Source organism: Poecile atricapillus, chromosome 16 (genome assembly GCF_030490865.1).
Source record: "Poecile atricapillus isolate bPoeAtr1 chromosome 16, bPoeAtr1.hap1, whole genome shotgun sequence".
NCBI classification, from domain to species: domain Eukaryota; kingdom Metazoa; phylum Chordata; class Aves; order Passeriformes; family Paridae; genus Poecile; species Poecile atricapillus.
The window spans coordinates 476,934-500,000 of NC_081264.1; the positions used below are offsets into that span (position 1 = coordinate 476,934).

At 46.0% G+C, this 23,067-nt stretch overlaps 1 protein-coding gene and 1 long non-coding RNA gene across 3 annotated transcripts in view; one reads left to right on the forward strand and one right to left on the reverse strand.

Annotated features, from left to right (window-relative positions):
• The first annotated feature begins 706 nt into the window (after positions 1-706).
• Positions 707-17,906, forward strand: STX2 (syntaxin 2). Of its 2 annotated transcripts, XM_058851215.1 has the most exons (11): positions 707-816; positions 5,282-5,353; positions 5,830-5,929; positions 7,390-7,464; positions 7,884-7,957; positions 8,621-8,729; positions 10,809-10,882; positions 10,985-11,122; positions 12,478-12,588; positions 13,625-13,752; positions 15,830-15,969. In XM_058851215.1, exons 1-10 carry the CDS (start codon positions 787-789, stop codon positions 13,706-13,708), a joined length of 867 nt encoding a protein of 288 aa, XP_058707198.1. In that variant the 5' UTR covers positions 707-786; the 3' UTR covers positions 13,709-13,752; positions 15,830-15,969. The 2 variants fall into 2 exon arrangements, with proteins under 2 accessions (XP_058707198.1, XP_058707200.1); XM_058851217.1 differs by lacking the exon at positions 13,625-13,752 and having other exon boundaries at positions 15,830-17,906.
• A 2,133-nt stretch (positions 17,907-20,039) lies between these two features.
• LOC131585276 (uncharacterized) overlaps positions 20,040-23,067 on the reverse strand; it is a 6,911-nt gene continuing 3,883 nt past the window's right edge. Inside the window, exons 2-3 of the long non-coding RNA XR_009278920.1 lie at positions 20,443-20,608; positions 20,040-20,292 (exon numbers count right to left, since the gene is read on the reverse strand). This is a non-coding gene — a long non-coding RNA (uncharacterized LOC131585276). The remainder of the gene's footprint in view (positions 20,293-20,442; positions 20,609-23,067) is intronic.

The window sequence follows — 23,067 nt, forward strand, 5'->3', positions numbered from 1 at the left end:
ACTCCTGGCCGCCCGCCCGCCCTGCCGGTTCCGCCGTGCCGGTTCCGCCGTGCCGGCTCCGCCGTGCCCGCTCCCCTCAGTGCCCGCTCCGCTCTGTGCCCGCTCCGCTCTGTGCCCGCTCCGCTCTGTGCCCGCTCCCCTCAGTGTCCGCTCCCCTCAGCGCCCGCTCCCCTCAGCGTCCGCTCCCCTCAGTGCCGGTTCCGCCGTGCCGGTTCCGCCGTGCCGGTTCCGCCGTGCCCGCTCCCCTCAGTGTCCGCTCCCCTCAGTGCCGGCTCCGCCGTGCCGGTTCCGCCGTGCCGGCTCCGCCGTGCCCGCTCCCCTCAGCGCCGGCTCCCCTCAGTGCCCGCTCCCCTCAGTGCCGGATCCGTTCTGTGCCCGCTCCGCTCTGTGCCCGCTCCCCTCAGTGCCCGCTCCCCTCAGCACCGGCTCCGCTCAGTGCCGGATTCGTTCTGTGCCCTCTCCCCTCTGTCGCCGCTCCCCGCCCACCGTGCCCCCAGACGTCAGGGCGCCGGGCGGGGCCCGCAGGGGATGTCTGTCGGTCCCTCCCCGCTGCCGGTCCCTCCCCGCTGTTTGTCGGTCCCTCCCCGCGGCCGATCCCTCCCCAGGCCGATCCCGCCCCGGTTCCTCCCCAGGCCGGTCCCGCCCCGGGCCGATCCCGCCCCGGTCCCTCCCCAGGCCGGTCCCGCCCCGGGCCGATCCCGCTCGCTGTGCGGCCGAGCGTGCGCGGTGCGGGCGGGCCCCGCGGAAGCAGCGGAGGGCAGCGGGGCCCGGCGGGGCGCGGCGGGGATGAAGGACCGGCTGGCGGACCTGGCGGAGGTGCGGGGCGCTGGGGCGGGCGGGGCGGGATCCCCCGGCTCTGGCAGCGCGGTTCCACCCTCCGCGATCCCATGGGCTCCGCTTCCCCCTGGCCTCTGCGAAGCGGCTCGGGCGGCGCTCAATTCCGCTCCATTCCCCCGGTAATGCCGTGCCGGAGCCGCCCGGGGTGCAGCGGGGAGGGTTTGGCCGCCCGGGAGCTCTTGGGCCGTGATGCGGCAGGAAAGCGCTCTGCGAGCTGCATTTTCCGCGTGTTTACAAAATGGTAGCTGCTTGTGTTTATACGCTCCTTTCCTTTCCCTCATTTGTGCTTTGGAAACAGTATCCTAAAAAAGAAGGGAGAGTTTGGGGAGAGGCACCATCAGTCTGTCTGCAACAGGATATGGCTTGGGTAAAATAAAAGGATATTTGAGGTTTTTTGTTTTGGGTTTGTTTTGTTCTTTTCCTGAAAAGAAATGGAAATGGAGAACACACAGGAGTTCCTGTGATAGTTCCATTACTCCACGTATGAGGAGAAGTTGGGCTGTGTTGAGCTGCATTCAGGTCTGGGGCTCTTTCATCTTCTGGATCACAAAATACATTTTGGAAGCTCCATCTCTAGTGATGGAATTATGAGTCTCTTTGCCTTTCTCTCTGAAAGGATGAATTGGCATTGGAAAAGTTTCAGGATTATTGAATTACAGTTTCTCTACCAGGAATGATGTTTTGGAGTCATGCCAAAAGAACCAGTGTCATTTCTTTCAGGTGTCCTTATTTCCTTTCCCTGTTTCTGAGCATGTCCAGGTTGTGGGAACACATGCCAGATTTCAGTGCTGGTGTGTGCTTCCAGACAGAGAAGCAACCAATAGTGATCCAAATTTGCTTTAGATTTATGATTCTCTACCTGTAGACTTAATCCTGTTCTGTGTTTCTGTAAATGGAAGAAACCAGTACCACACCCTGGCACACCCCCCATTGACAGGGCTAAAAGTGTTTAATGCAGCTGTACAGAGGAATTTTTGAGTCAGCTTTAGTATTTTTAGTAGTTTTGGGTGACATTTCTGCAGTGGGCTGCTTTTTAAATATCTGTCAGCCTTCATATGTTCATCAATGTCATTTTTACTGCTTGTAGAATTAATAAATAGCTTAGAGACTTAAATACTTTTTTGTAATGAAGAAAATATTTAACCATGAAATGACGGTAAGAGTTACTGAAGATCTAGTCTATGTTTACAAGTGTGAGTGTGTAGCTGACCTGAAGTTTTGTCAAGTTGCATGGATGGATATTCCCATCTCCACTGGCAACTCATTGAAGTAGCAGCTTCCATCTTCCATCTTTATGTGAAATACCAAAAGTGCAGTGGTTTTGTGAGGTGGTTTTCCTTTCATAGAACATGTGCTTTGAACAGAGATGCTTAATGCATGGGTAAGATGCTCTGCAAATAGTGAATCTGAAGAAATAAAGTGTTAACACCTGTTTGCCTATTTTCCAAAGTGTTTAGGTTTGTTCATGTAGTTTCATTGTATTTCATTTGGCTAAATCATGAAGAGTAGAACGTAGACATTGTGGTTTTCAAACAGGCCTAGGCCTGCAGAGTCCTCAGAAATAACTCTACCTTGTCTCTTTTCCTTAACACGAGGATTTTGCTGTGTTCCTCTGGTCATTCCTCACCTGCCAGCTCCCTCCAGCCCGTGCCCCCTGAGCTGCTGTGGGACTCGAGGAGTTTCAAAGCTCCAGCCTACACTGGCCTGTTTTAACTGGGCACACTATTGCCCTGGCAGAAATGCTCATTCCCCGTGTCCTCATTTTCCTGTTCCTGAATTTTACTGGGCAGCAAGCAAAGTATTTTGACATTAGTTTTTCCTAGGTCATTATAAGGAAGAGAGAGAAATGCTGCCTATTAATGTTTGTGGTTCATTAACGTAACTGTCAGATATTTTTGTTAATACAGTGTGTTTAGGCTGTCAAACAATTGCTGGAGAAAGAAATGGTTGATGACATGCAGATTATATAGCCTTCAGATAATGCTGCTTCCTCTTGTTTTCTTAGCTCAAGGAAGTTTTGTAAAGTATGTGCTTTTGCAGAAGATGGCAACCATAATTGTATTTGATCAATTTTAGGGGGTTGTTTTAATGTCATTTCTAAATTACTGCAAGCAGGCCCAAATGAACTTCTTTAAGCTGGTTGAATTGTCCTTTAATACAATTAATGGGACAACTGAGCAAATCCTAGACTGGTTTTAGTTATTTTGAGCACAAATAAGTGTCAGATTAAAAGGTTCTCTGAACCAATACCCTGTTTTCAGCAGTGGTTTGTAGTGGGTGTTTGGAGAAGGAGGAGAGGAGTCGTACATAGCTATGATTACAAAATGTGCTCCCAGCCTTCAGTGGTTTATATTATTATTATTATTATTATTATTATTATTATTATTATTATTATTATTATATTGCTATTATCCATTCTATACCTGGAATCCATTTTTCATGTTTGATTGGTGAATAATTTAAAATATTTGATTTTTGTATTTCTTTCCTTGTGAGTGTTAATGAAGATCTGTTACACAGAGTCTTTGAAAAATGAGTATTCCACAGCAATCTGTAAGTTCATATTTGACTGCAGGTTTTTTTAAGCAAGGACCTGTAACTCGAAGAAAACTGCACTGATTTTTTTCTGTTTTTTGCACATGGAGTGCCCCTAGAGCTGTTTAGGAGCAGGTGAAGAAGCACGGTCAGAGGGGTTGGAATTGCTGGAGTTGGGTGGAAGCAAACACAGAGTGAGGCTTTGCAGCAGGAGAGAACAGGGCTGTTGTTTTCCCCTGGGTCAGCCTGTGACGCGGGGCTGGGTGAGGATGAGCTCTGTGCCCTGCCAGCCCTGGGCTGCTCTGGCAGCTGATGCTGCTCAGCTCCTCCAGCCCTGCTGCTGATTGCTGGCAGTCACTGACCTGCCCGCCTGCCTCAGCTCTCCCTGGCCCTGTGTGAGCCTGGCTGGGATGCAGGAGGGTTTCTGCACACACGGGTGATGTGAGGAGAAGCTGTGACAGTCTGTAACCTGCTCCTGGGGCTGCTTCCCTTCCCTTCCCTGGGAGAATGGGCACTTCTGGTCCTTGCAGCCTGCCAGAGTGCCACACGTGATCTGCACTGGAAACAGCTAACCTTGCATGCAACTGCAAGGGCAAGTCATAGTCACGTTTTTCAGCCAAAAGCTGTTTCCAGTCTCAAAGGTCAGTAATTGCTAAGATATCTCCAGCCTGACTTATTTCTGCAGTTCTGTAAGGTAGTGGAAGTGACAGAAGTTCCACAAACCATCAGGACAGCTTCTGCTTGGAGCTGAGAAATGCTGTTGTGAGAATATCTGTGTTTTAACCCTGCTGGCAGCGAGAGCAGCACACGGCTGCTCCCTCACTCTCCCCGGTGGGATGGGGCAGAATTCCAGAAGTGAGAAAACTCATGGATTGAGAACAAAGGCAGTTCAATTGGTAAAGCAAAAGCTGCCCTCAAACAAAGTGAAAAAAGGAATTCCTTCCTACTTCCAGTGGGCAGGCAGGGGTCAAGCCATTCCCAGAAAGGCAGAGCTCTGTCACACGTAGCAGTGACTGGGGAAGACAAAATGTCCTAACACTGAAGGTGCCCCCCTTGCTTCTGGCTTCAGCTTCATGCACTGAGCATAATCAGTGTGATCTGCAGTGTCCCTTGGGTCCCATCTGTGCCCCAGCCCCCTTGGAGGGGAGCAGAAAAGGCCCTGACTCTGTGGGTGCTGTAAGTGGAACATCCCTGTTGCCAGCCCTGGTGGGGCACAGACCCCAAACACAGCCCTGGCAGCTGCTGTGAGCAGAGTTACCCATCCCAGCCAGAGCAGCGCTCCTCCTGAGGGGGCTGGATGGATCCACAGCTCCCTGGGTGTTTATGGAGCTCCCTGTCCCAGACTGAGTCCCAAGGTCAAGGTAGGAGCTGCAAACAGACTTTATTAGGTTGATCTTGGCATTGACGTGAAACTTTTTATCAGCTCTTTGTGATACTGCTTGTACTGGGGAGGTGAAGTCCGGGGAGAGCAGTGTGTTTCTGCTAAACCCTGCTTGAAGTGAGTTCCTGGTCAGTCGTGTGCTTGTCAGGAGAGGCACAGAAGCACAAAGCTTGAGGAGAGTCAGCAGATGAGCTGTATTTTAGGTAAGAGATGATTTAAGAGTATAAAGAACAGAGGTTGACAAGCTTCTCAGGTGTCTCAAGTGCTGGTGACTGAGGTAGGCTGTCCATAAATCCTTCAGCACAGGCTCTCTGCACTCTGCATTTCTTGCACTGCTCTCTTGCAGTCACTTGACTTCCTGCGGCCTCTCTGCTTATTTGGGTTTGGATTACAGTCCTCAGAAAAGGAAACCTTCCTCGGCTTTGCAGCCTGTTGATGAAAATGTGTGTGCTGGAGCAATGGCAGAAGTTTCTTCAGAGCGGTGTCCTGCAGTCAGTCTCACAGATTTGTGTTTGTTGTCCTTCACAGCATAAAGGAAATGAAGATGGGGAGACAGTTATCATTGAAAAAGACCATTTTATGGATGACTTCTTCCAGCAGGTAAACTCAACAGTTTTCACCATGGATTAAAGACTGGCTGGTTTCTCTCTGCATTTTAATTCCAGCAATGAGGTTTAACAATTCATCCTCCAGTATGGTTTGTAACTGTATGCCAAAACAAATGTTGGTAGTGCTTTATTAGTTTATTTCAGGGTATTTTCTGCATTTATTGCAGAGAAATGGTTTTAATTCCCTGTCAACAAGAAATTTGCTAATAGAATTTTTAAATAGTTGTTTTTAGGAATGTTATCACTTAAGCTTTTGGCCATTGAGAATATATTTGCTATTAACAATACTGGGCTTTAGTTTAAAACAATAATTACAGACTGTTCAAGTGTTGACATTTCTGCTGGGATTTCTTTCTCTGCTGCTTACAGATGAAATAGTTTGGGGGTTTTTAGGAGTTTGTTTGGTTTTTTTTAATATTGGCCCTAAATTATTCTAATGTCTTCTTTGCCATATTTCTCTTCCTCTAGGTTGAGGAAATTAGAAATAATATAGCAAAAATAGCACAAAATGTGGAAGAAGTGAAGAAGCAGCACAGCATTATCCTGTCAGCACCAAATCCTGAAGGAAGTGAGTAATAATATTTAAGATGTCCCATAAGTGTGGTTAGATACTCTGAAATACTGTTTGTTTTAGCTCTCCATAGGAATACAGCTTCAGGTGTTCAGAATGCAAAATGTAAAACTAAGCAAGTATTTTAATTTTTAGTAATGAATTAATACTTTCATTTGTTTATTTTGACCTTTTTTAAGTCTCATTTGAAAAATGTGCATTCAGAATATTTCTTGTATTATCCAAACCTTTCCTAGACCCAGACTCAGTTTAATATGGGTGTTTTTCTTCACAAACAGAGAGGTTACTTGTGTTTCCTCCCATTTGTGAAAAGGTTGATGCTGTCAGCTGAAGCTTGCACTGTCAGTTCTGTCCATTCCTGGTGGGGTCAGGGTGCTGTGTGACCCCAGAGCCAGCAGCAGCTGCTCACAGTTCCTTTTCTGGAGCTTTGTCCCCAAAGCTGGGGCTGGAGTTGTGCTTTCTGAGCAGAGAACTCGGCAGTTGAGGGAGCAGAGCCCTGGAACCTTCCCTGCTCCCAGCCCTTGCTGGCTCCAGGCGTGGCTGTGCTTGCGGGCAGGGCTCAAAGAAAAGGGAAGAAAAGATGCTGAGATATTTTTTGTTTGAATGTTGCAATGCTGGCTTGACATTTATCTTGTTATTTCGTCCTGCTGATGGGAACTGGACTTGGGGTGTTACTTTATCCTGTCCCCCTGTTCTCCTCGTGTGTGTTTGTGTTCCTCCAGCTGGTTTTGCAGGCTGCTCCTTCAGGGACCCTCAGCTTTAGTCAGGGCTCGTCTGAATGTTGAAATGAGCACCGTGAGCAGTGAGTGTTCTTGGGGATGTGTCCCGAGAGAGCCCCGTGGCAGGGAGGTGGCAGAGAGGTGACAGGGAGATGGCAGAGAGGTGGCAGAGAGGTGACAGGGAGATGGCAGAGAGGTTCAGGGAGATGGCAGAGAGGTGGCAGAGGTGGCAGAGAGGTGGCAGAGGTGACAGGGAGGTAGCAGAGGTGACAGGGAGATGGCAGAGAGGTAGCAGAGGTGACAGGGAGGTGGCAGAGAGGTTCAGGGAGATGACAGGGAGGTGACAGGGAAGTAGCAGAGGTGACAGGGAAGTAGCAGAGGTGGCAGGGAGGTGGCAGAGCTCTCCTGGGTGCCCTGGGTGAGATCCCTCCCAGGCTGCAGGCAGTGCCTGGCACACACGTGGCACTGTTCAGGTGGTGCACAGCACACGGAGAAAGGGGAGATCAATCTGTGTGCTCACCTCCAACTCTGCACAGTTAACTTTTGACTGGAAAATTAACATTACCCTGAAAGTGTTAGAAACTGTTTAGCACCTGCTTTAGTTGAAGATTTGGTAGCAATGAATTTCAACTCTGCATAGTTGTACTGAATAAAATTCTGAGATTGCAAGGTAGATTCACAGACTCTTGTGACTTACTATTATCAATCATTAACAGTTCAAAAATACATTTTTTAAAGGAACAAAGGAAGAACTTGAAGAACTAAATGAGGAAATAAAGAAGATTGCTAATAAAATCCGGGCCAGGCTAAAGGGTAAGTTGTGAGGACAAATAAAGCCCCTTGCTTTCAGAAATCACCCAGAAAATGACAGTGCAAAGTAGTTCCTCCATATAGAAATGTCTTCTGCAATTGAAGTGCTTTTCTGGGGGTGATATTTTGGAAGAAGATTAACTTTAACTGCAAAATGACACCTTTTTAAAATTTTCCAGTGTAAAAGACATTAGTGTGACTCTGTTAAGAGTATGAGTGAAGCAGTTACTGTGTTTAAAGACCTCTACCAAATATCAAAATTATTTTAAAATTTTCCTTATATATCACTGCCACCTCTCTCCCCTGGAATGTTACACATGTCTCTGGGGAACTTGTACCTTTAAAAAGTAATAATAATATTTACAAAGCAATTGGGCTGTTAAATAACTGACATTGACTCAGTTCTCCTGTCCTGTTCTCAGCTATTGAGCAGAGTTTTGATCAGGGTGAAAATGCAAATCGGACATCAGTGGACCTCAGGATCAGAAAAACACAGGTAGGATTCCTTCAGCTCAAAGAAAATCAGTGGATTCTGGTAGAGTGGAGAATGAGTTTAACTGTTCTGGACTCACTTCAGAGCTTGTGTGGTGCTTTGTTGGGCTGGAAGTGCCACTGTGAGTTGTGCAGAGCTGTTGCTGTATGACAGAAATGTCCCTTTCTGCTGTCCCTCTCTGCTGTCCCTGTCTGTCCTTCTGCTGTCCCTGTCTGTCCTTCTGCTGTCCCTCTCTGCTGTCCTCCTGTGTCCCTGTCTCTGATGCCCCTTGTCCTGCTGTCTGTCCTGCTGTCTGTCCTGCTGTCTGTCCCCCTGTGTCCCTGTCCCTGATGCCCCTTGTCCTGCTGTCTGTCCCTGTGTCCCTGATGCCCCTTGTCCTGCTGTCTGTCCCTGTGTCCCTGATGCCCCTTGTCCTGCTGTCTGTCCCTGTGTCCCTGTCCCTGATGTCCCTTGTCCTGCTGTCTGTCCCTGTGTCCCTGTCCCTGATGTCCCTTGTCCTGCTGTCTGTCCCTGTGTCCCTGATGTCCCTTGTCCTGCTGTCTGTCCCTGTGTCCCTGTCCCTGATGTCCCTTGTCCTGCTGTCTGTCCCTGTCCCTGATGTCCCTTGTCCTGCTGTCTGTCCCTGTGTCCCTGATGTCCCTTGTCCTGCTGTCTGTCCCCCTGCAGCACTCGGTGTTGGCTCACAAGTTTGTGGAGGTGATGACGGAGTACAACGAGACACAGACGCTGTTCCGGGAGCGCAGCAAGGGCCGCATACAGCGACAGCTGGAGATCAGTGAGTGACCCTGGTGTGCTCCAGACAGCATCAGCCACTGCTTCTTACTGCCCCCCTCCTTCCTCAATCATTAAATGTGGTACAGAGCCCCAAACAGCATCAGTCACTGCTTCTTACTGCCCCACTCCTTCCTCAATCATTAAATATGGTACAGAGCCCCAAACAGCATCAGGCACTGCTTCTTACTGCCCCACTCCTTCCTCAATCATTAAATGTGGTACAGAGCCCCAAACAGTCACTGCTTCTTACTGCCCCCCTCCTTCCTCATCCATTAAATGTGGTACAGAGCCCCAAACAGCATCAGTCACTGCTTCTTACTGCCCCCCTCGTTCCTCATCCATTGAATGTGGTACAGAGCCCCAAACAGTCACTGCTTCTTACTGCCCCCTCCTTCCTCATCCATTAAATGTGGTACAGAGCCCCAGTCACTGCTTCTTACTGCCCCACTCCTTCCTCAATCATTAAATGTGGTACAGAGCCCCAAACAGTCACTGCTTCTTACTGCCCCACTCCTTCCTCATCCATTAAATGTGGTACAAAGCAGCAGAGGGTGGACAGCATCTCAGAGGGTATGAGAGAAAAGAAACAGTTTTACTGCCTGGCACAAACTCCTTGCTATTTCTCTTTTTAGAACGGCTGTAAAGAGAGAAAACTCAATAATTTCCTTTAGATTGAAAATTCTTAAAGAAATGATCTTTTTCCTTTGCTTCATTTACTTCCAGTATTGCAGTTTTAAATGAAGCATCAAGAAAAGCTGCATTCTGAAACAGCAAGTGTTATTAAAAGCCATTCCAAAATTAACATGCCTAACAGGATAACAGCTCTTTTTATGTGGTCCCATTTTTGTCTACAAGGACACTTGGTAAATTCATCTGGCATAAAATCAGTGCTGCTGTTAAATGCACTTTAATCATTTGTTGACTGACTCACATATGACTTACTTCCAGTTCATTATTAGGAGTATTTAGAAAGGTTCCTGACTTTACTTTGAAGTACAGTATCTACCTCGGAAGGTGTCTAAGTACCTAAAATCAGTAGTTTTTTTAATGTGCTTTATAGAAGTCAATATATACATTGCTGAATCAGGGAATGCAAACAGGGAAACTGGCAAATTATAAGAAAATTTTGCTTTTTGTGTGCTTTTCAAATTTGTCATTAGCCTCTCATGGTAATGGCTCAATTCAGCATTTCAGTAATGTTTGTTAGGCAGGTTAAGTTGTTCTTTGCTTGTGTTTGAGGGGAGGGACCCTGATACCTCAGGACATGGTTAAGTTGAAGTTGTTATGACCCAATTGGAGCCTTCAGCTTTTCTTAAGCACTACAGATTTTAAAGCAGGTTTTGCAGCATTCTTGGATATTAACATCAGAAAATAATATTCAAACTGTAGCTTTTGTCTGATGGAGCAGCATTCCATAAGCTGGTGCAGATATTCAGCTGATTTTTCATTGGAAGAACAGGGATTTGATGTGTAATTGTTCAAAGTGTACAGTGCAAGTCATTTGAATGTGTTGCATTTGCTGTACAAGTGTGATCAATAGGATTCAGTTTGCTCAGACATGCAGTGCTAAACTGCATCAGAGCAGGAGAGGAGGTGCACTGGGGGTTCTCATCCTCTCTGAGGACTGTGAATGGAATCCTGGGTCAGTAAAATCAAATTTACATAAAGATTTTATTGCCCACGGTGTGGTGGGGTGTGTGCCATGATGGAATGGAATGGAACATGTAAATGTTGAATGTTACACAAATAAATGCTGGTCTGAAGAACACTCCACTTAGCAGGGTTCATATGTAGATTGTAAATGTTTCTGATCAAACTCTGGAATCTGACAGAGACCCCAACCAGCCAGGCAGAGCCAGCCCTGACCAGGATTCCCCATGGTAGCTTTGAATCTACATCTGTTTTCTGGTTATTACTCGATACTTTCTGGATTTTGTTCTGTGCAAAATGGCCCTTGGTACCGGGTTTTATCCTGCAAAATCTCAATGCAAGAATTGTCTTTGACTCGTCATCCTTCTGGATGGTGAAATGTTGTGTTCAGTAGGTGATGTTATGTGAAGCCCTGTTGTTTCTATCCTAGCTGGAAAGACCACCACCGATGAGGAGCTGGAAGAAATGCTGGAGAGTGGTAATCCTTCCATTTTCACTTCTGATGTATGTATTTCTGGGCCAGTTACATCTCCTCTGTTCTGCTGCTGCTCTTTAGGAGTGTGCTGGCACTGACCTGTGTCCTTGTCTCTTTGCACTCTCCCCAAGATCATATCAGACTCACAGATAACCAGGCAAGCCCTGAACGAGATCGAGTCTCGCCACAAGGATATCATGAAGCTGGAGTCCAGCATTCGGGAGCTCCACGAGATGTTCATGGACATGGCAATGTTTGTTGAGACTCAGGTAAAGGATCCCCTTCCAGCACATCTGTGGGATGGGGCTGTTTGCTCCCTCTTCCCCTCTGCAATGTGCAGAAGCAGTTGGTTTTATTCAGATAGTGCAGGTTGAGAGTGATTGTGCACTGTGATGAGAATATATGGAGGTTAATCACTGGAGGCTCCTGTTTTTGTTGTGGACAAATTGACCACCTCAATGTCCTTATGCTTTCAATAACTGACCACAGACTTGCCTTCCAGTCAGTATATTTAATATTTCCTTCAGTTTGATTAACTGCAATATGCTGGAACATCTTTGTGCATGTTTAAGTAAGAAAAGCTGTCTTGTGGAACACTGTTAATTCCCTGGGCATTTTGGATTCTCAGCCAGTGGAGTAACAGAGTCAGCAAGGCTGTGTGCACCTTGCACTCGATGCAGAAGTGCAGTGCTGTGTTCACCAGCAGGAGTGTAAAGGGCTTGACAAGGCTTTCAAGTCATCTCTTGTATTCACAGGCTTTGTCTTGACATGTCCAGAAATCTGTCCTATTTTTAGTCTTTAAATACCAATTATCCAACAAAGGTATTTTTAAGTTTGATCTTGAAATGGTTTGACTTCTGCAGGGAAGTGAAGAGAATAGTGTTGGAAGAGAAACTCGCCTGAAAAGCAAGTTAGAGAAACTTGCCTGCTTTTTGTAACTGGGTTTTGTTCTAGAAGTCCTTTGTTGCTTTGATATTAAATACACAGCCAAGAGAAATTGGTAGCAGGTTTCTTTTGAATTACATGTGAACTGAAGTTACTTGTGCATCATTCTGTAATGCTTTGCTGTTTACTGCTGCTGATTATTTCTTCTGATGGACAGAGACACAGGTAACACTTCCTGTCACTTTTCACCAGTCCTCCATTTCATTGCCAAATGTCACTGCTCATAATGAATTTGAATTTGTTATGCATTGACATGCCAGTCCCTGAGCTCTGAGGAGCTCACATGTGTGTGTTTCCTGGACAGCTGTTGTGTGGAAACAGCCAATGTTCTTTCCAGTGCAGACACACCAGGGCTTTGTGATCTGGAGTGTGTCGCTCTCAGCTCTGGCTGCTCACATCCCTCCCACACAGGGATGTTGCAGGTGCTCAGCTCCTGTTCCTGCAGCAGGGGAATTCTCCTGCCCTGCTCGTGACCATGCCCTGATGGTCAGAACTGGGAGCCTTGCTTCTCATTCCCTTCTTCCTTTCCACGCCAAAGCAGAAAAAGTGTCATCCCCAGTGTGTGTGTGTCACTGATGTGTGAAAGCAATTCTTGATGTTCTAGAGCCTTTCTTTTAGGTTCATTAAACAAAGATCCACACATTCCAATACTGCTTTCTCTTCAAAATTTCGTTTTAAGGGTGAAATGATCAACAATATAGAAAAGAACGTGATGAATGCGACAGATTATGTGGAACATGCAAAAGAAGAGACAAAAAAGGCAGTGAAATATCAAAGCAAAGCACGCAGGGTATGTTGTCTTTCTGTAATTGTGCTAGGCAGTGTTTGAATTCAGCACAGGAGCACTTCCAGTGGGAATTGTTTTGCTGTGGTTAATATTGAAAATTTGTGGTACCAGTAGAGCACAGGCACTTCTGGGACTGGGAGAAGGGATCAGTTCATGCACAGCTAAGGGTGTGCTCACAATTTCCTGCTCAGAGCTGCCAGTACAGAGTATAAAAACCCCAAAAGAAGAATTTATGAATTATTCCAGTGGATAAATTCATGTGTTTTTCTTACCAGCTTTCACAGTACCTTAAATGATTCAGATTTTAAATAACCTTAAATGTTTTTGGCTGTTTATCACAAGTAAACTTACCTGGATTTAAAGCTATAAAATCTATTTGCTAGCAGGAAAAAGAAAAGTACTTTTGCTGAAATAGGCTTATTTTTTTTAAATTCTGCTTGTAATTTTTAGTTTTATAGATAAATTAGGGGGATTTTCCCTCTGGAAAGGGTGTGACACTGAATTTGTTCAGGACTTGAGTTCAAAGGAAGCCTTCTGGCACTTTCCATGGCACTTGCTTTGTTTTGGTATCTTTCCTCCCATCACACACCAAATAATATATTCTGATATCAGACTGCTAAGTAGTTTATTTTTACATTCCAATTTCCCCTTTTGCTGTGCTGTGCAGTTCGCTGAGGCTCGTTGTGCTGAGCTGGATTTGAGGGAATAATTCATTTTCTATAGATAGAGATCTACATAGAGATAACACTCCTGGTCCTTTACAAAAGATCTTTTCACAAGCCTTAAAAGAGCCCACTTAATATGTATGTAAATGGTGCTTGTGTCATCTCTGATAACTGAACAGGCATTAATCACAGAGTTTACCTGCTTAAAAATGTTAATTCTTACATTTGCAAGATTGAGCAGATAAATTTATCTCAATTTAAGAATACAGGAGGCTTTAATGGAAATGCTCGTGGGTCTAAAAACTACTTGAAAAGTTGAAAATAAATGCAAGTGCTAATGTGCATAATATTAATAATACCTTGTTTCTTGACAGAAAATGTGGATAATTATCATTGTGTCAGTGGTGTTGATTGCCATAGTAGCTCTAATTATTGGTTTGTCTGTGGGTATTCGGTGATGCTTGGATAACCTCAGCATGCATGGCTGCCTGCCACTGTGGCAGTAAGTAACTAATCAACTAATTTGGCTCTCCTTGTCTCGGTCTGGTGCTGCTGAGCCTTCCCCTCCCTGCAGTGTGGGGAGGGCTGTGTGCCCTGGGGAGGGCTGGGCACCCTGGGGACCCCAGTGCTGTCCTGGGACCCCAGTGCTGGCCTGGGGAGAGCTGGGCACCCTGGGGACCCCACTGCTGGCCTGGGGACCCCAGTGCTGTACCCTGGGGACCCCAGTGCTGGCCTGGGGACCCCAGTGCTGTACCCTGGGGACCCCACGGCTGTACCTGGGGAGGGCTGGGCACCCTGGGGACCCCAGTGCTGGCCTGGGGACCCCAGTGCTGTACCCTGGGGAGGGCTGGGCACCCTGGGGACCCCACTGCTGTGTCCTGGGGACCCCAGTGCTGTACCCTGGGGACCCCAGTGCTGTACCCTGGGGACCCCAGTGCTGTACCTGGGGAGAGCTGTGTGTCCTGGGGACCCCACTGCTGGCCTGGGGACCCCAGTGCTGTGCCCTGGGACCCCAGTGCTGTCCTGGGGACCCCAGTGCTGTGTCCTGGGACCCCAGTGCTGTGTCCTGGGGACCCCAGTGCTGTGTCCTGGGGACCCCAGTGCTGTACCCTGGGGAGAGCTGTGTGTGCTGGGGACCCCACTGCTGTGCCCTGGGACCCCACTGCTGGCCTGGGACCCCAGTGCTGTGCCCTGGGGAGGGCTGGGCACCCTGGGGACCCCAGTGCTGTACCTGGGGAGGGCTGGGCACCCTGGGGACCCCAGTGCTGTGCCCTGAGACCCCAGTGCTGTGTCCTGGGGACCCCAGTGCTGTGTCCTGGGGACCCCAGTGCTGTGCCCTGAGACCCCAGTGCTGTCCTGGGACCCCAGTGCTGTCCTGGGACCCCAGTGCTGTACCCTGAGACCCCACTGCTGGCCTGGGGACCCCACTGCTGTACCTGGGACCCCAGTGCTGTACCCTGAGACCCCACTGCTGTGTCCTGGGGACCCCAGTGCTGGAGAACATCGCGGGGAGCCCGCAGGAGCTGCCCCAGGCCCAGCAGAGCTGCAGAGTGCCCGGGGCTGGCTCCCAGCTCTGGCACTGCTGGTTCTTACCCCGAGAGCTCCCATCAGCAAACAGGACAGAATGCTCAGTCCTGGATCTTTACCCAGTGGGGTTTCTGTGCTTCAAGCAGAGTTGTTAAAATGTGGATGTCTGCAGCCATGAAGTCGGCTCTGATGGCTTGGAGCACATCTTCAAATTTCCTACTTTGAAACTGTTTATTAGTGCTAGACTAAATGGGAGATAACAATGTGTTCAGGACATGAGATTTCTTCCAGTGCTGGTGTTTTTGCTGTAGTTTAGTACCAGTTCTTGCCCAGATGAAGCTTAGCCAGGCCAGCAGGCAGCAGCAGATAACTTCTCCCAGTGCAGCTTTTAACCTGCCGTGTCCTGAGGCTCTGCACAGAGCCCCTGAGCAGGCACCAGCTCAGACACTCATCAGAAATCCACATTTCTCTACTAACACTCTTAACATCTCAGGTTTTGTTTCCGTGCTGGGGATTCCTGTCAGCTGGGGTTTGTGGGCAGGGAGCAGCATTCACTGTGCCATTACCTGCAGTCAGGAATTCCTTAGAGTCACACCTTGGAGCATTTACACAGAACCATCTCTCCTTGTTTAACCCTCACAGCTCCTCTGAGCTGCACCTGCAGTGTTTTCACTGACCTGCTGAATTCCACTAAGGCTGCAGATGTGAAGGTTTGAGCAGGCTGCAAATATTTATCCAAGGAGGGTGGCAGTGAGCAGTTGCTTAGACGTGACCTACATCTGTTCCTAATGATGTTTACAGAAGTTGGGCACGAGTAATGCCCATTATTCTGTGAAGGAAAACAGGGAAATGTTGCACAGATGGCTCAGGCTTGTGGCCATGGTTACATGTATGTTAGGAACAGGAAACAACAGGAAATCCTGGCAGCAATTGCTCCTTAGGAAGAGAATCCCAGCACTCAGCCTGGGTGGCACTGTGCCTCTGAATTCATCTAAACAATTCTGTCTCTGACAGAGTATTTCAATCTTAACTTTTCTCTCTTTTCCCTGCAGAAACTGATGTTCATAATAATCTGTGGAACTGTATTCCTTCTGATACTTGGAATTATCCTAGTAACAACTCTGTCCTAGCAAGCACATCCCAAGAGTTACCAGCCTGCAGGAACTCCAAAACATCTCCAGTGAAACCAAAATTTCTCCACAGATGATGCCTTACACTGTCCACGGTGATGACCTGTCAGCAGGGCTTAAAAATGAAAGCAAAATCACTCTTAATGTTTACTTGTAAATGAAAATCAGAATGTATTAGGGTGTGTATGGATTGTACATCATAAACTAGACACTTGTAAGACTGAAACTTTCTTTTGAACTAAAGTAACTTAGAGTTTTTTCACATCTCAGTGTTACAGTTGGAATAGGGAGTTGAGAGACTATTGAATTTTGACTTTTTTTTGGCTTTTTTTTTCCTATTGCTAACCTGACTCTAATCATGACTTTAAGTACCTTGCCAGTGCTGCCTTTGTTAGCACTCGTGTGAATATTTTTATGAGATGTAGCCTTGTGTTTAAGTGCATTAATTATTTAGTCACCTTAACCTATTGAAACTTTATGCTTTTTCTCCAACAAGTGCTAAAATATTTTATCCTGAAAAGACACTCATTTAACTGCCTAGTGCATTACACCTGAGAAGAAAAAAAGCTTTTTTACACTTGCCTGTTTATTTTTTCTTTCAAGGTTATTGCTTTAAATTCTTCCTTCATGGTTAACATAAAGTTAATTGCAACATTTCTGGCAAAAGCATACAGCTCTGCAATGCTGAATTTGCACTTGAGCAGGTGATTTTTACAGGTAATTCTTGTGCAGAGGAAACTGGTGGATCAGTTTAGCCTTGTTGCTTATATGAGTATGACAAAAATGACTTTATAAAGCCAAATCAAGTTTCCTTGTTGTGGAGTTTGCAAATGTTGATGTATGAATACAGCAGATGGGGATGAACTCCCCCAGAAGAGTCTGAAGTTTAATCCAGACACTGATTTGTTATGAGATCTGTGTGGCTATAACATGTATGAAGTGTTTTGGTGTACACATGCCTGATGTAATGCCAGCTTGCACCACTTGAAAGCTTCAAAGAACTCAAATGTACCCAAATAACTGCATTTAACGTTACAGGTTATTTTTGTATTTTTGTGTGTAAAATATTTGTAACTTGGGTTTGTGACTCCTCGTTGTTCAAGCATATCCATGTAGATATGTAGATATATTTACACTCTAAGAGAAATAGAGGAGAGCATCATTTGTGCCTTTTTAAACGTAGTCTAAAACCACACTCATCAATGTTTTCAGATATTCAGCTCTCATGTTGACTGCAGTAACTCAGTCCTGCAAGTTTAGAATCCTTAAACTTAGGTTTTGTTGAAAGTATCTGAGATCAAAGTTACTCAGTAAGAGAGAATTCAGACTTCAAAAAACTCAGCAAAGTTTACACTTCCTGTCGAATGCATGAGTATTCCTGCTTTGCTGTCCAGGTGTACTGTGAAAATGCTGGAGCTGTTCAGATGTCAAACATGGTGAAAAGAGAAAACACACATTGTTGTTGTTGTTGTTATTATTATTATTATTGGTCTCTCTACCAGTCAGCCATAAAGAAGTCGCTTGAAAAATTCGGCTTCAACAATGAACAAATTCCTTTTACCTCTGAGTCCAGAATGCTCACTGATGTTTGGGAGGAAGTTTACATGCAAAGTAAGGAAGGATTGGTTGCCTTAATGCTCATTCTAGGTAAATATTTTTTATTCTGTAGTTTTCTAGATTTTTATCAGTAAATATTATTTATACAGATATGCAGATTAGATGGGGGAAAAAAATCCCTCCTGCTGTTTACCAGCTGCTGATGTAAACTGCCCCTCCAAATGCTGTCATGTTGAATTCTGCTCTCTGTGATGCACTAATCTGCCCATCAAGACCAGAAATTCCAATAGGCTACTCCACAGTTCTTAGTTCTTGTTGAACAGCTGCCTCAGTGAGTTTGTTTTAAAGCAAAACAGACCTTTTCACATGAACCTCTTTGTTTGGTTCATATTGGAGGGGAGGAAATCTCTAACCTGTGCACTAATAAACTGATCTAAGCGAGTCTGCTGTGTCTGCTGTGTGTCCTGCTGCTGCTGCTGAGTGTCCCACGAGGGGTCTGAGTGACACCAAACACAGGGCAAGGTGTGGTGGCTTTCCTGCAGCTTTTTACCAGAAAAGTGTAGAGATAGGAAGAAAACAATGGGATATATTCATTTAAGCTGTGCCCATGGGGGAGTTTTAGTAGAGAATACCCCAAGGTTTCATTGAGTGCTCTCTTCATACACAAATAATTTGTGACAGCTCCTGGAACAGTCTGACAGCAGCGAGGGTTTGAGATTGAACACCAAAGCACTTAGAAAATGCCCAGTTAATGACTACATGTCAGTAAAAACACAGGGAATATGTTAGATAGCTGACTGTTTAAATGGGCAAACCCAGATTGTTTAAATGGGCAGGTGTCTGCTGCCAGACCTGCACAGGAAGGAGCTCAGTGGAATCAGCTCAGGCTGTTCTGTCCTCATTCTGCCTCTGCTGTGTGCTGTGAAGCACAGCACAGAGTTCAGGCAGAGCAGGCTTTGTTTGTCAGCACCACCTGAGTTCTGATGAGTGGAAGCCTGATAAAGTGGGGAAGACAAAGGGAAAGGAGGGAGCTGCTGCCTGTGAGGAAGGATGCTTTTCTTTTAAAAAAATCCCATCATTTAAAATAAAAGTTGTGCTGAGTGTTGCTTTGAGAGCACAGTTTGGATGTGGGTTTTGTTTTGGGTTGTGGTGGGGGTGGGAATTTAAAGACTTGGGTTGCACCGTGTTAAATTTGATGTGATGTGTTCATGGGGCTGGGAAGGCACCCCTGGGAATATCCCTGGTACCTCTGGGAATATCCCTGGCACCCCTGGAATAGCCCTGACACCCTTGGGAATAGCCCTGGCACCCTTGGGAATATCCCTGGCACCCCTGGGAATATCCCTGGCACCTCTGGGAATATCCCTGGTACCCTTGGGAATAGCCCTGGTACCTCTGGGAATATCCCTGGTACCTCTGGGAATATCCCTGGTACCCTTGGGAATAGCCCTGGTACCCTTGGGAATATCCCTGGCACCCCTGGAATAGCCCTGGCACCCCTGGGAATAGCCCTGGTACCTCTGGGAATATCCCTGGTACCCTTGGGAATAGCCCTGGTACCCTTGGGAATATCCCTGGCACCCCTGGAATAGCCCTGGCACCCCTTTTTGGAAGGGAATATCCCTGGCACTCTTGGGAATGTCCCTGGCACCTTTGGGAATATCCCTGACACCTTTGGGAATATCCCAGGCACCCTTGGGAATATCCCTGGCACCCTTGGGAATATCCCTGGCACCCTTGGGAATGTCCCTGGCACCCTTGGGAATATCCCTGGCACCCCTGGGAATATCCCTGGCACCCTTGGGAATAGCCCTGGCACCTTTGGGAATATCCCTGGCACCCCTGGGAATATCCCTGGCACCCTTGGGAATATCCCTGGCACCCTTGGGAATATCCCTGGCACCCCTGGGAATATCCCTGGCACCCTTGGGAATAGCCCTGGCACCTTTGGGAATATCCCTGGCACCCTTGGGAATGTCCCTGGCACCCTTGGGAATGTCCCTGGCACCTTTGGGAATGTCCCTGGTACCTCTGGGAATGTCCCTTCCCAAGTCCTCCCAGGTGGGGTGTGCAGGGGCAGCTTCAATGTGCATTGCAGGGTGATTGGGTTGGGATTGCACAAAACTCTTCTGCACTTGAAGGGGTTTAGCTTTTTGAGTCTTGTACAATCTCAGTGAGGTTTCTGCCATCAGGGGAGGCTGCTGAAGTTTTACTGGTTCCAATGTCCCAGGCAGCATTCCCCTGCAGAGGTCTCAGAGGGTTTTCCACATTTCCCCAGGATTTCTCCAGGGATTTGGCTGCAGTGCAGATGTTTGCACTGGCAGAACACGGCAGCTTGGCTCTTGGTCCCTGATCCAAAGCAGGCTGCTGGGCAGGAGGATGCTGGCCCTCAAAAGCACGGCTGGAATGTCTTTTTACATTTTGGGGGGGGTTTATATTGAGAAAGTGGAAAGCATGTGCTAAAACCCGAATCATCACCTTACTACTCAAATCCTTTTATAAAAAATAACCACAAAAGCCTAACACAAACCAAAAAACACACAAGAAAAAGATAAATTTTCACAAAATATGTCTCAGTTCTCTCTAGGCTTTGTGGCTGCTGCTGACCTCGCTTTTCAGAATTTCAGCAATCACCTCTGTGCAGGTTAATTCCCTCCTGAGGGTTGCAGAGGCCGCTGCTTTTTGCTGCTGTGCCCTTTTCCTCTCAGGCTTGGGTGATTGCTGGCTTGCTCTGCAGAGTGACTCTTGTCCCCTGGCTCCTTCATTTCTTTAATGAACTGGTAAATTGAACTCTCATCCTTCTGCAGTGCTCCAGACTGACTCGGGACCTGACCAGGGAAATATTTGTGCTTTTTTGTGCCTTTAATCCCTGGCAGAACTGAGAGGTTGCTGTTAAACAAAGACACTTTTCCAAATGCAAACGTTCTCAGCTATTGAGCCACCTGATTGTGGCCTTGGATTTTCTGCCCATTTCTTACCTTGCCCTGGCTCTCCTTTTCTTTAGGCTGTGGCTTTTAGAGGCGTCATTTCTGTGAATATTGAATTGCTCGATGGTGTTTGTATGAAGGGAATGGCAGTGTGGGTTACTGAGGAGGGACATCCACAGGGGCTGGGCTTGGCTCTCACCACGCTGCTGCCAACCAGCTCCAGTGGGTAAATAAATACATAAATATAAATATAAATATATACATAAATAAATACATAACTATATACATAACTATATACATAAATATAAATATAAATATAAATATAAATATAAATATAAATATAAATATAAATATAAATATAAATATATACATAAATATATACATAAATATATACATAAATATATACATAAATATAAATATAAGTATAAATATATATACATAAATATATACATAAATATATACATAAATAAATACATAACTATATACATAACTATATACATAACTATATACATAAATATAAATATAAGTATATATATACACATGAATTTATACATAAATATATACATAAATAAATACATAAATATATACATAAATATATGCATAAATATAAGTATAAATACATATACATAAATATACACATAAATATATACCAAAACAATATAAATATAAATATAAATATAAATATAAATATAAATATAAATATAAATATAAATATAAATATGCATAAACATAAATATGAATATATACATAAATATATACATAAATATAATAAAATATAAATATAAATATAAATATAAATATAAATATAAATATAAATATAAATATAAATATAAATATAAATATAAATATAGCTGCAAGCAAGGGAGCCTGGCTGCAGCAGAGAGCTGGGGAGAGAAATACATACATCACAAAATCCAAACAAACTGCTTTTAACCATCTGAGAATCTGCAAAAACCCCTTTGCAAACGTGCTGGGTTTGAATCAATTCATGCAAGCACACGCTGCATTTCCAGCTCACATGCTCTGCTTTTGGTTTTCCCTTTTGGCAATTTATTCAGAGTAGAGTTTAGTGGGTAGAATCTCAGAGGAGAATAAAAGCCAGTGTTTTGAGAACTAATGAAGTAATTATCCAAAGCATTATTTACAATGATTATTTAGAAGATAATGAGACCCTTTAATTATGTTTGTTGTGCATAGCTAGCCGTTCAATAATTCAGGGTGTTGCCGTAGCATTTTCTCTGTGTGTGTTGTTTGGGAAAACGTCTCATTTCTGTGCCGAGTGTGAACACAGAGCTGGGCCCTCTTCTGGGCATTGTTTGTGACAGGAAAATCCCCTGCTCACCCCGGCTGGAGCAGGGGCTGTGCAGCAAAAGAAATGAGGGGTGAAATGAAGCTGCACCTGTCAAAGGCTGATCTGGCTTTATTCCTGCAAGGCACCACTGGAATATTCCCATACATTCATTACTCCACTGATGCTCCTGTCAGCATTTCTCTCACTGCAGCTGAAGCCTGGCTTGCAGTTTATTTTCATTTTGGGAGCCATGATAGTTTCAAATGTAAGGGTTTTTTAAAAGAGCTCATTTGTGTGTGAGGAATTCAGAGCATCGTTAACATTTCAGTAGCTAATAAAAATTTCAGGCATCTGTGAACTGCTAAAATAAACAATTCTACTTAAGCGCATCGTTAGCAATTCCTAAAGAGTGGAAGCTCCCTGGGGATGCATCTTTTGTGTCGCTGCAGCTGAGGATGGTCAGAAATCGGTGAGGGAACATCTCCAGGGGCTGAGCACTGCCAGATCCTGCCCCAGCGAGGCTGGACTTGGATTGGGGCTCAAAGGAACCCCACTGGAACCTTCCCACTGAGAGATCCTGCATCCCATCTCTGAGATCCTGCATCCCATCACTGAGAGATCCTGCATCCCATCTCTGAGAGATCCTGCATCCCATCTCTGAGAGATCCTGCATCCCATCTCTGAGAGATCCTGCATCCCATCTCTGGGAGAACCTGCATCCCATCTCCAGGAGATCCCGCATCCCATCTCTGAGAGATCCTGCATCCCATCTCTGAGAGATCCTGCATCCCATCTCCAGGAGATCCTGCATCCCATCTCCAGGAGATCCTGCATCCCATCTCTGAGATCCTGCATCCCATCTCTGAGAGATCCTGCATCCCATCTCTGAGATCCTGCATCCCATCTCTGAGAGATCCTGCATCCCATCTCTGGGAGATCCTGCATCCCATCTCCAGGAGATCCTGCATCCCATCTCCAGGAGATCCTGCATCCCATCTCTGAGATCCTGCATCCCATCTCTGAGAGATCCTGCATCCCATCTCTGGGAGATCCTGCATCCCATCTCTGAGAGATCCTGCATCCCATCTCTGAGAGATCCTGCATCCCATCACTGAGAGATCCTGCATCCCATCTCTGAGATCCTGCATCCCATCTCTGAGAGATCCTGCATCCCATCTCTGAGATCCTGCATCCCATCACTGAGATCCTGCATCCCATCTCTGAGATCCTGCATCCCATCACTGAGAGATCCTGCATCCCATCTCTGAGATCCTGCATCCCATCTCTGAGAGATCCTGCATCCCATCTCTGAGAGATCCTGCATCCCATCTCTGAGAGATCCTGCATCCCATCACTGAGATCCTGCATCCCATCTCTGGGAGATC

Coding starts and splice junctions, on each gene's coding strand:
- STX2 (XM_058851215.1), top strand. CDS start 787: ATGAAGGACCGGCTGGCGGACCTGGCGGAG. Junction 5,930..7,389: donor AGCACCAAATCCTGAAGGAA/GTGAGTAATAAT, acceptor CATTTTTTAAAG/GAACAAAGGAAGAACTTGAA. Junction 11,123..12,477: donor CAATGTTTGTTGAGACTCAG/GTAAAGGATCCC, acceptor TTTCGTTTTAAG/GGTGAAATGATCAACAATAT.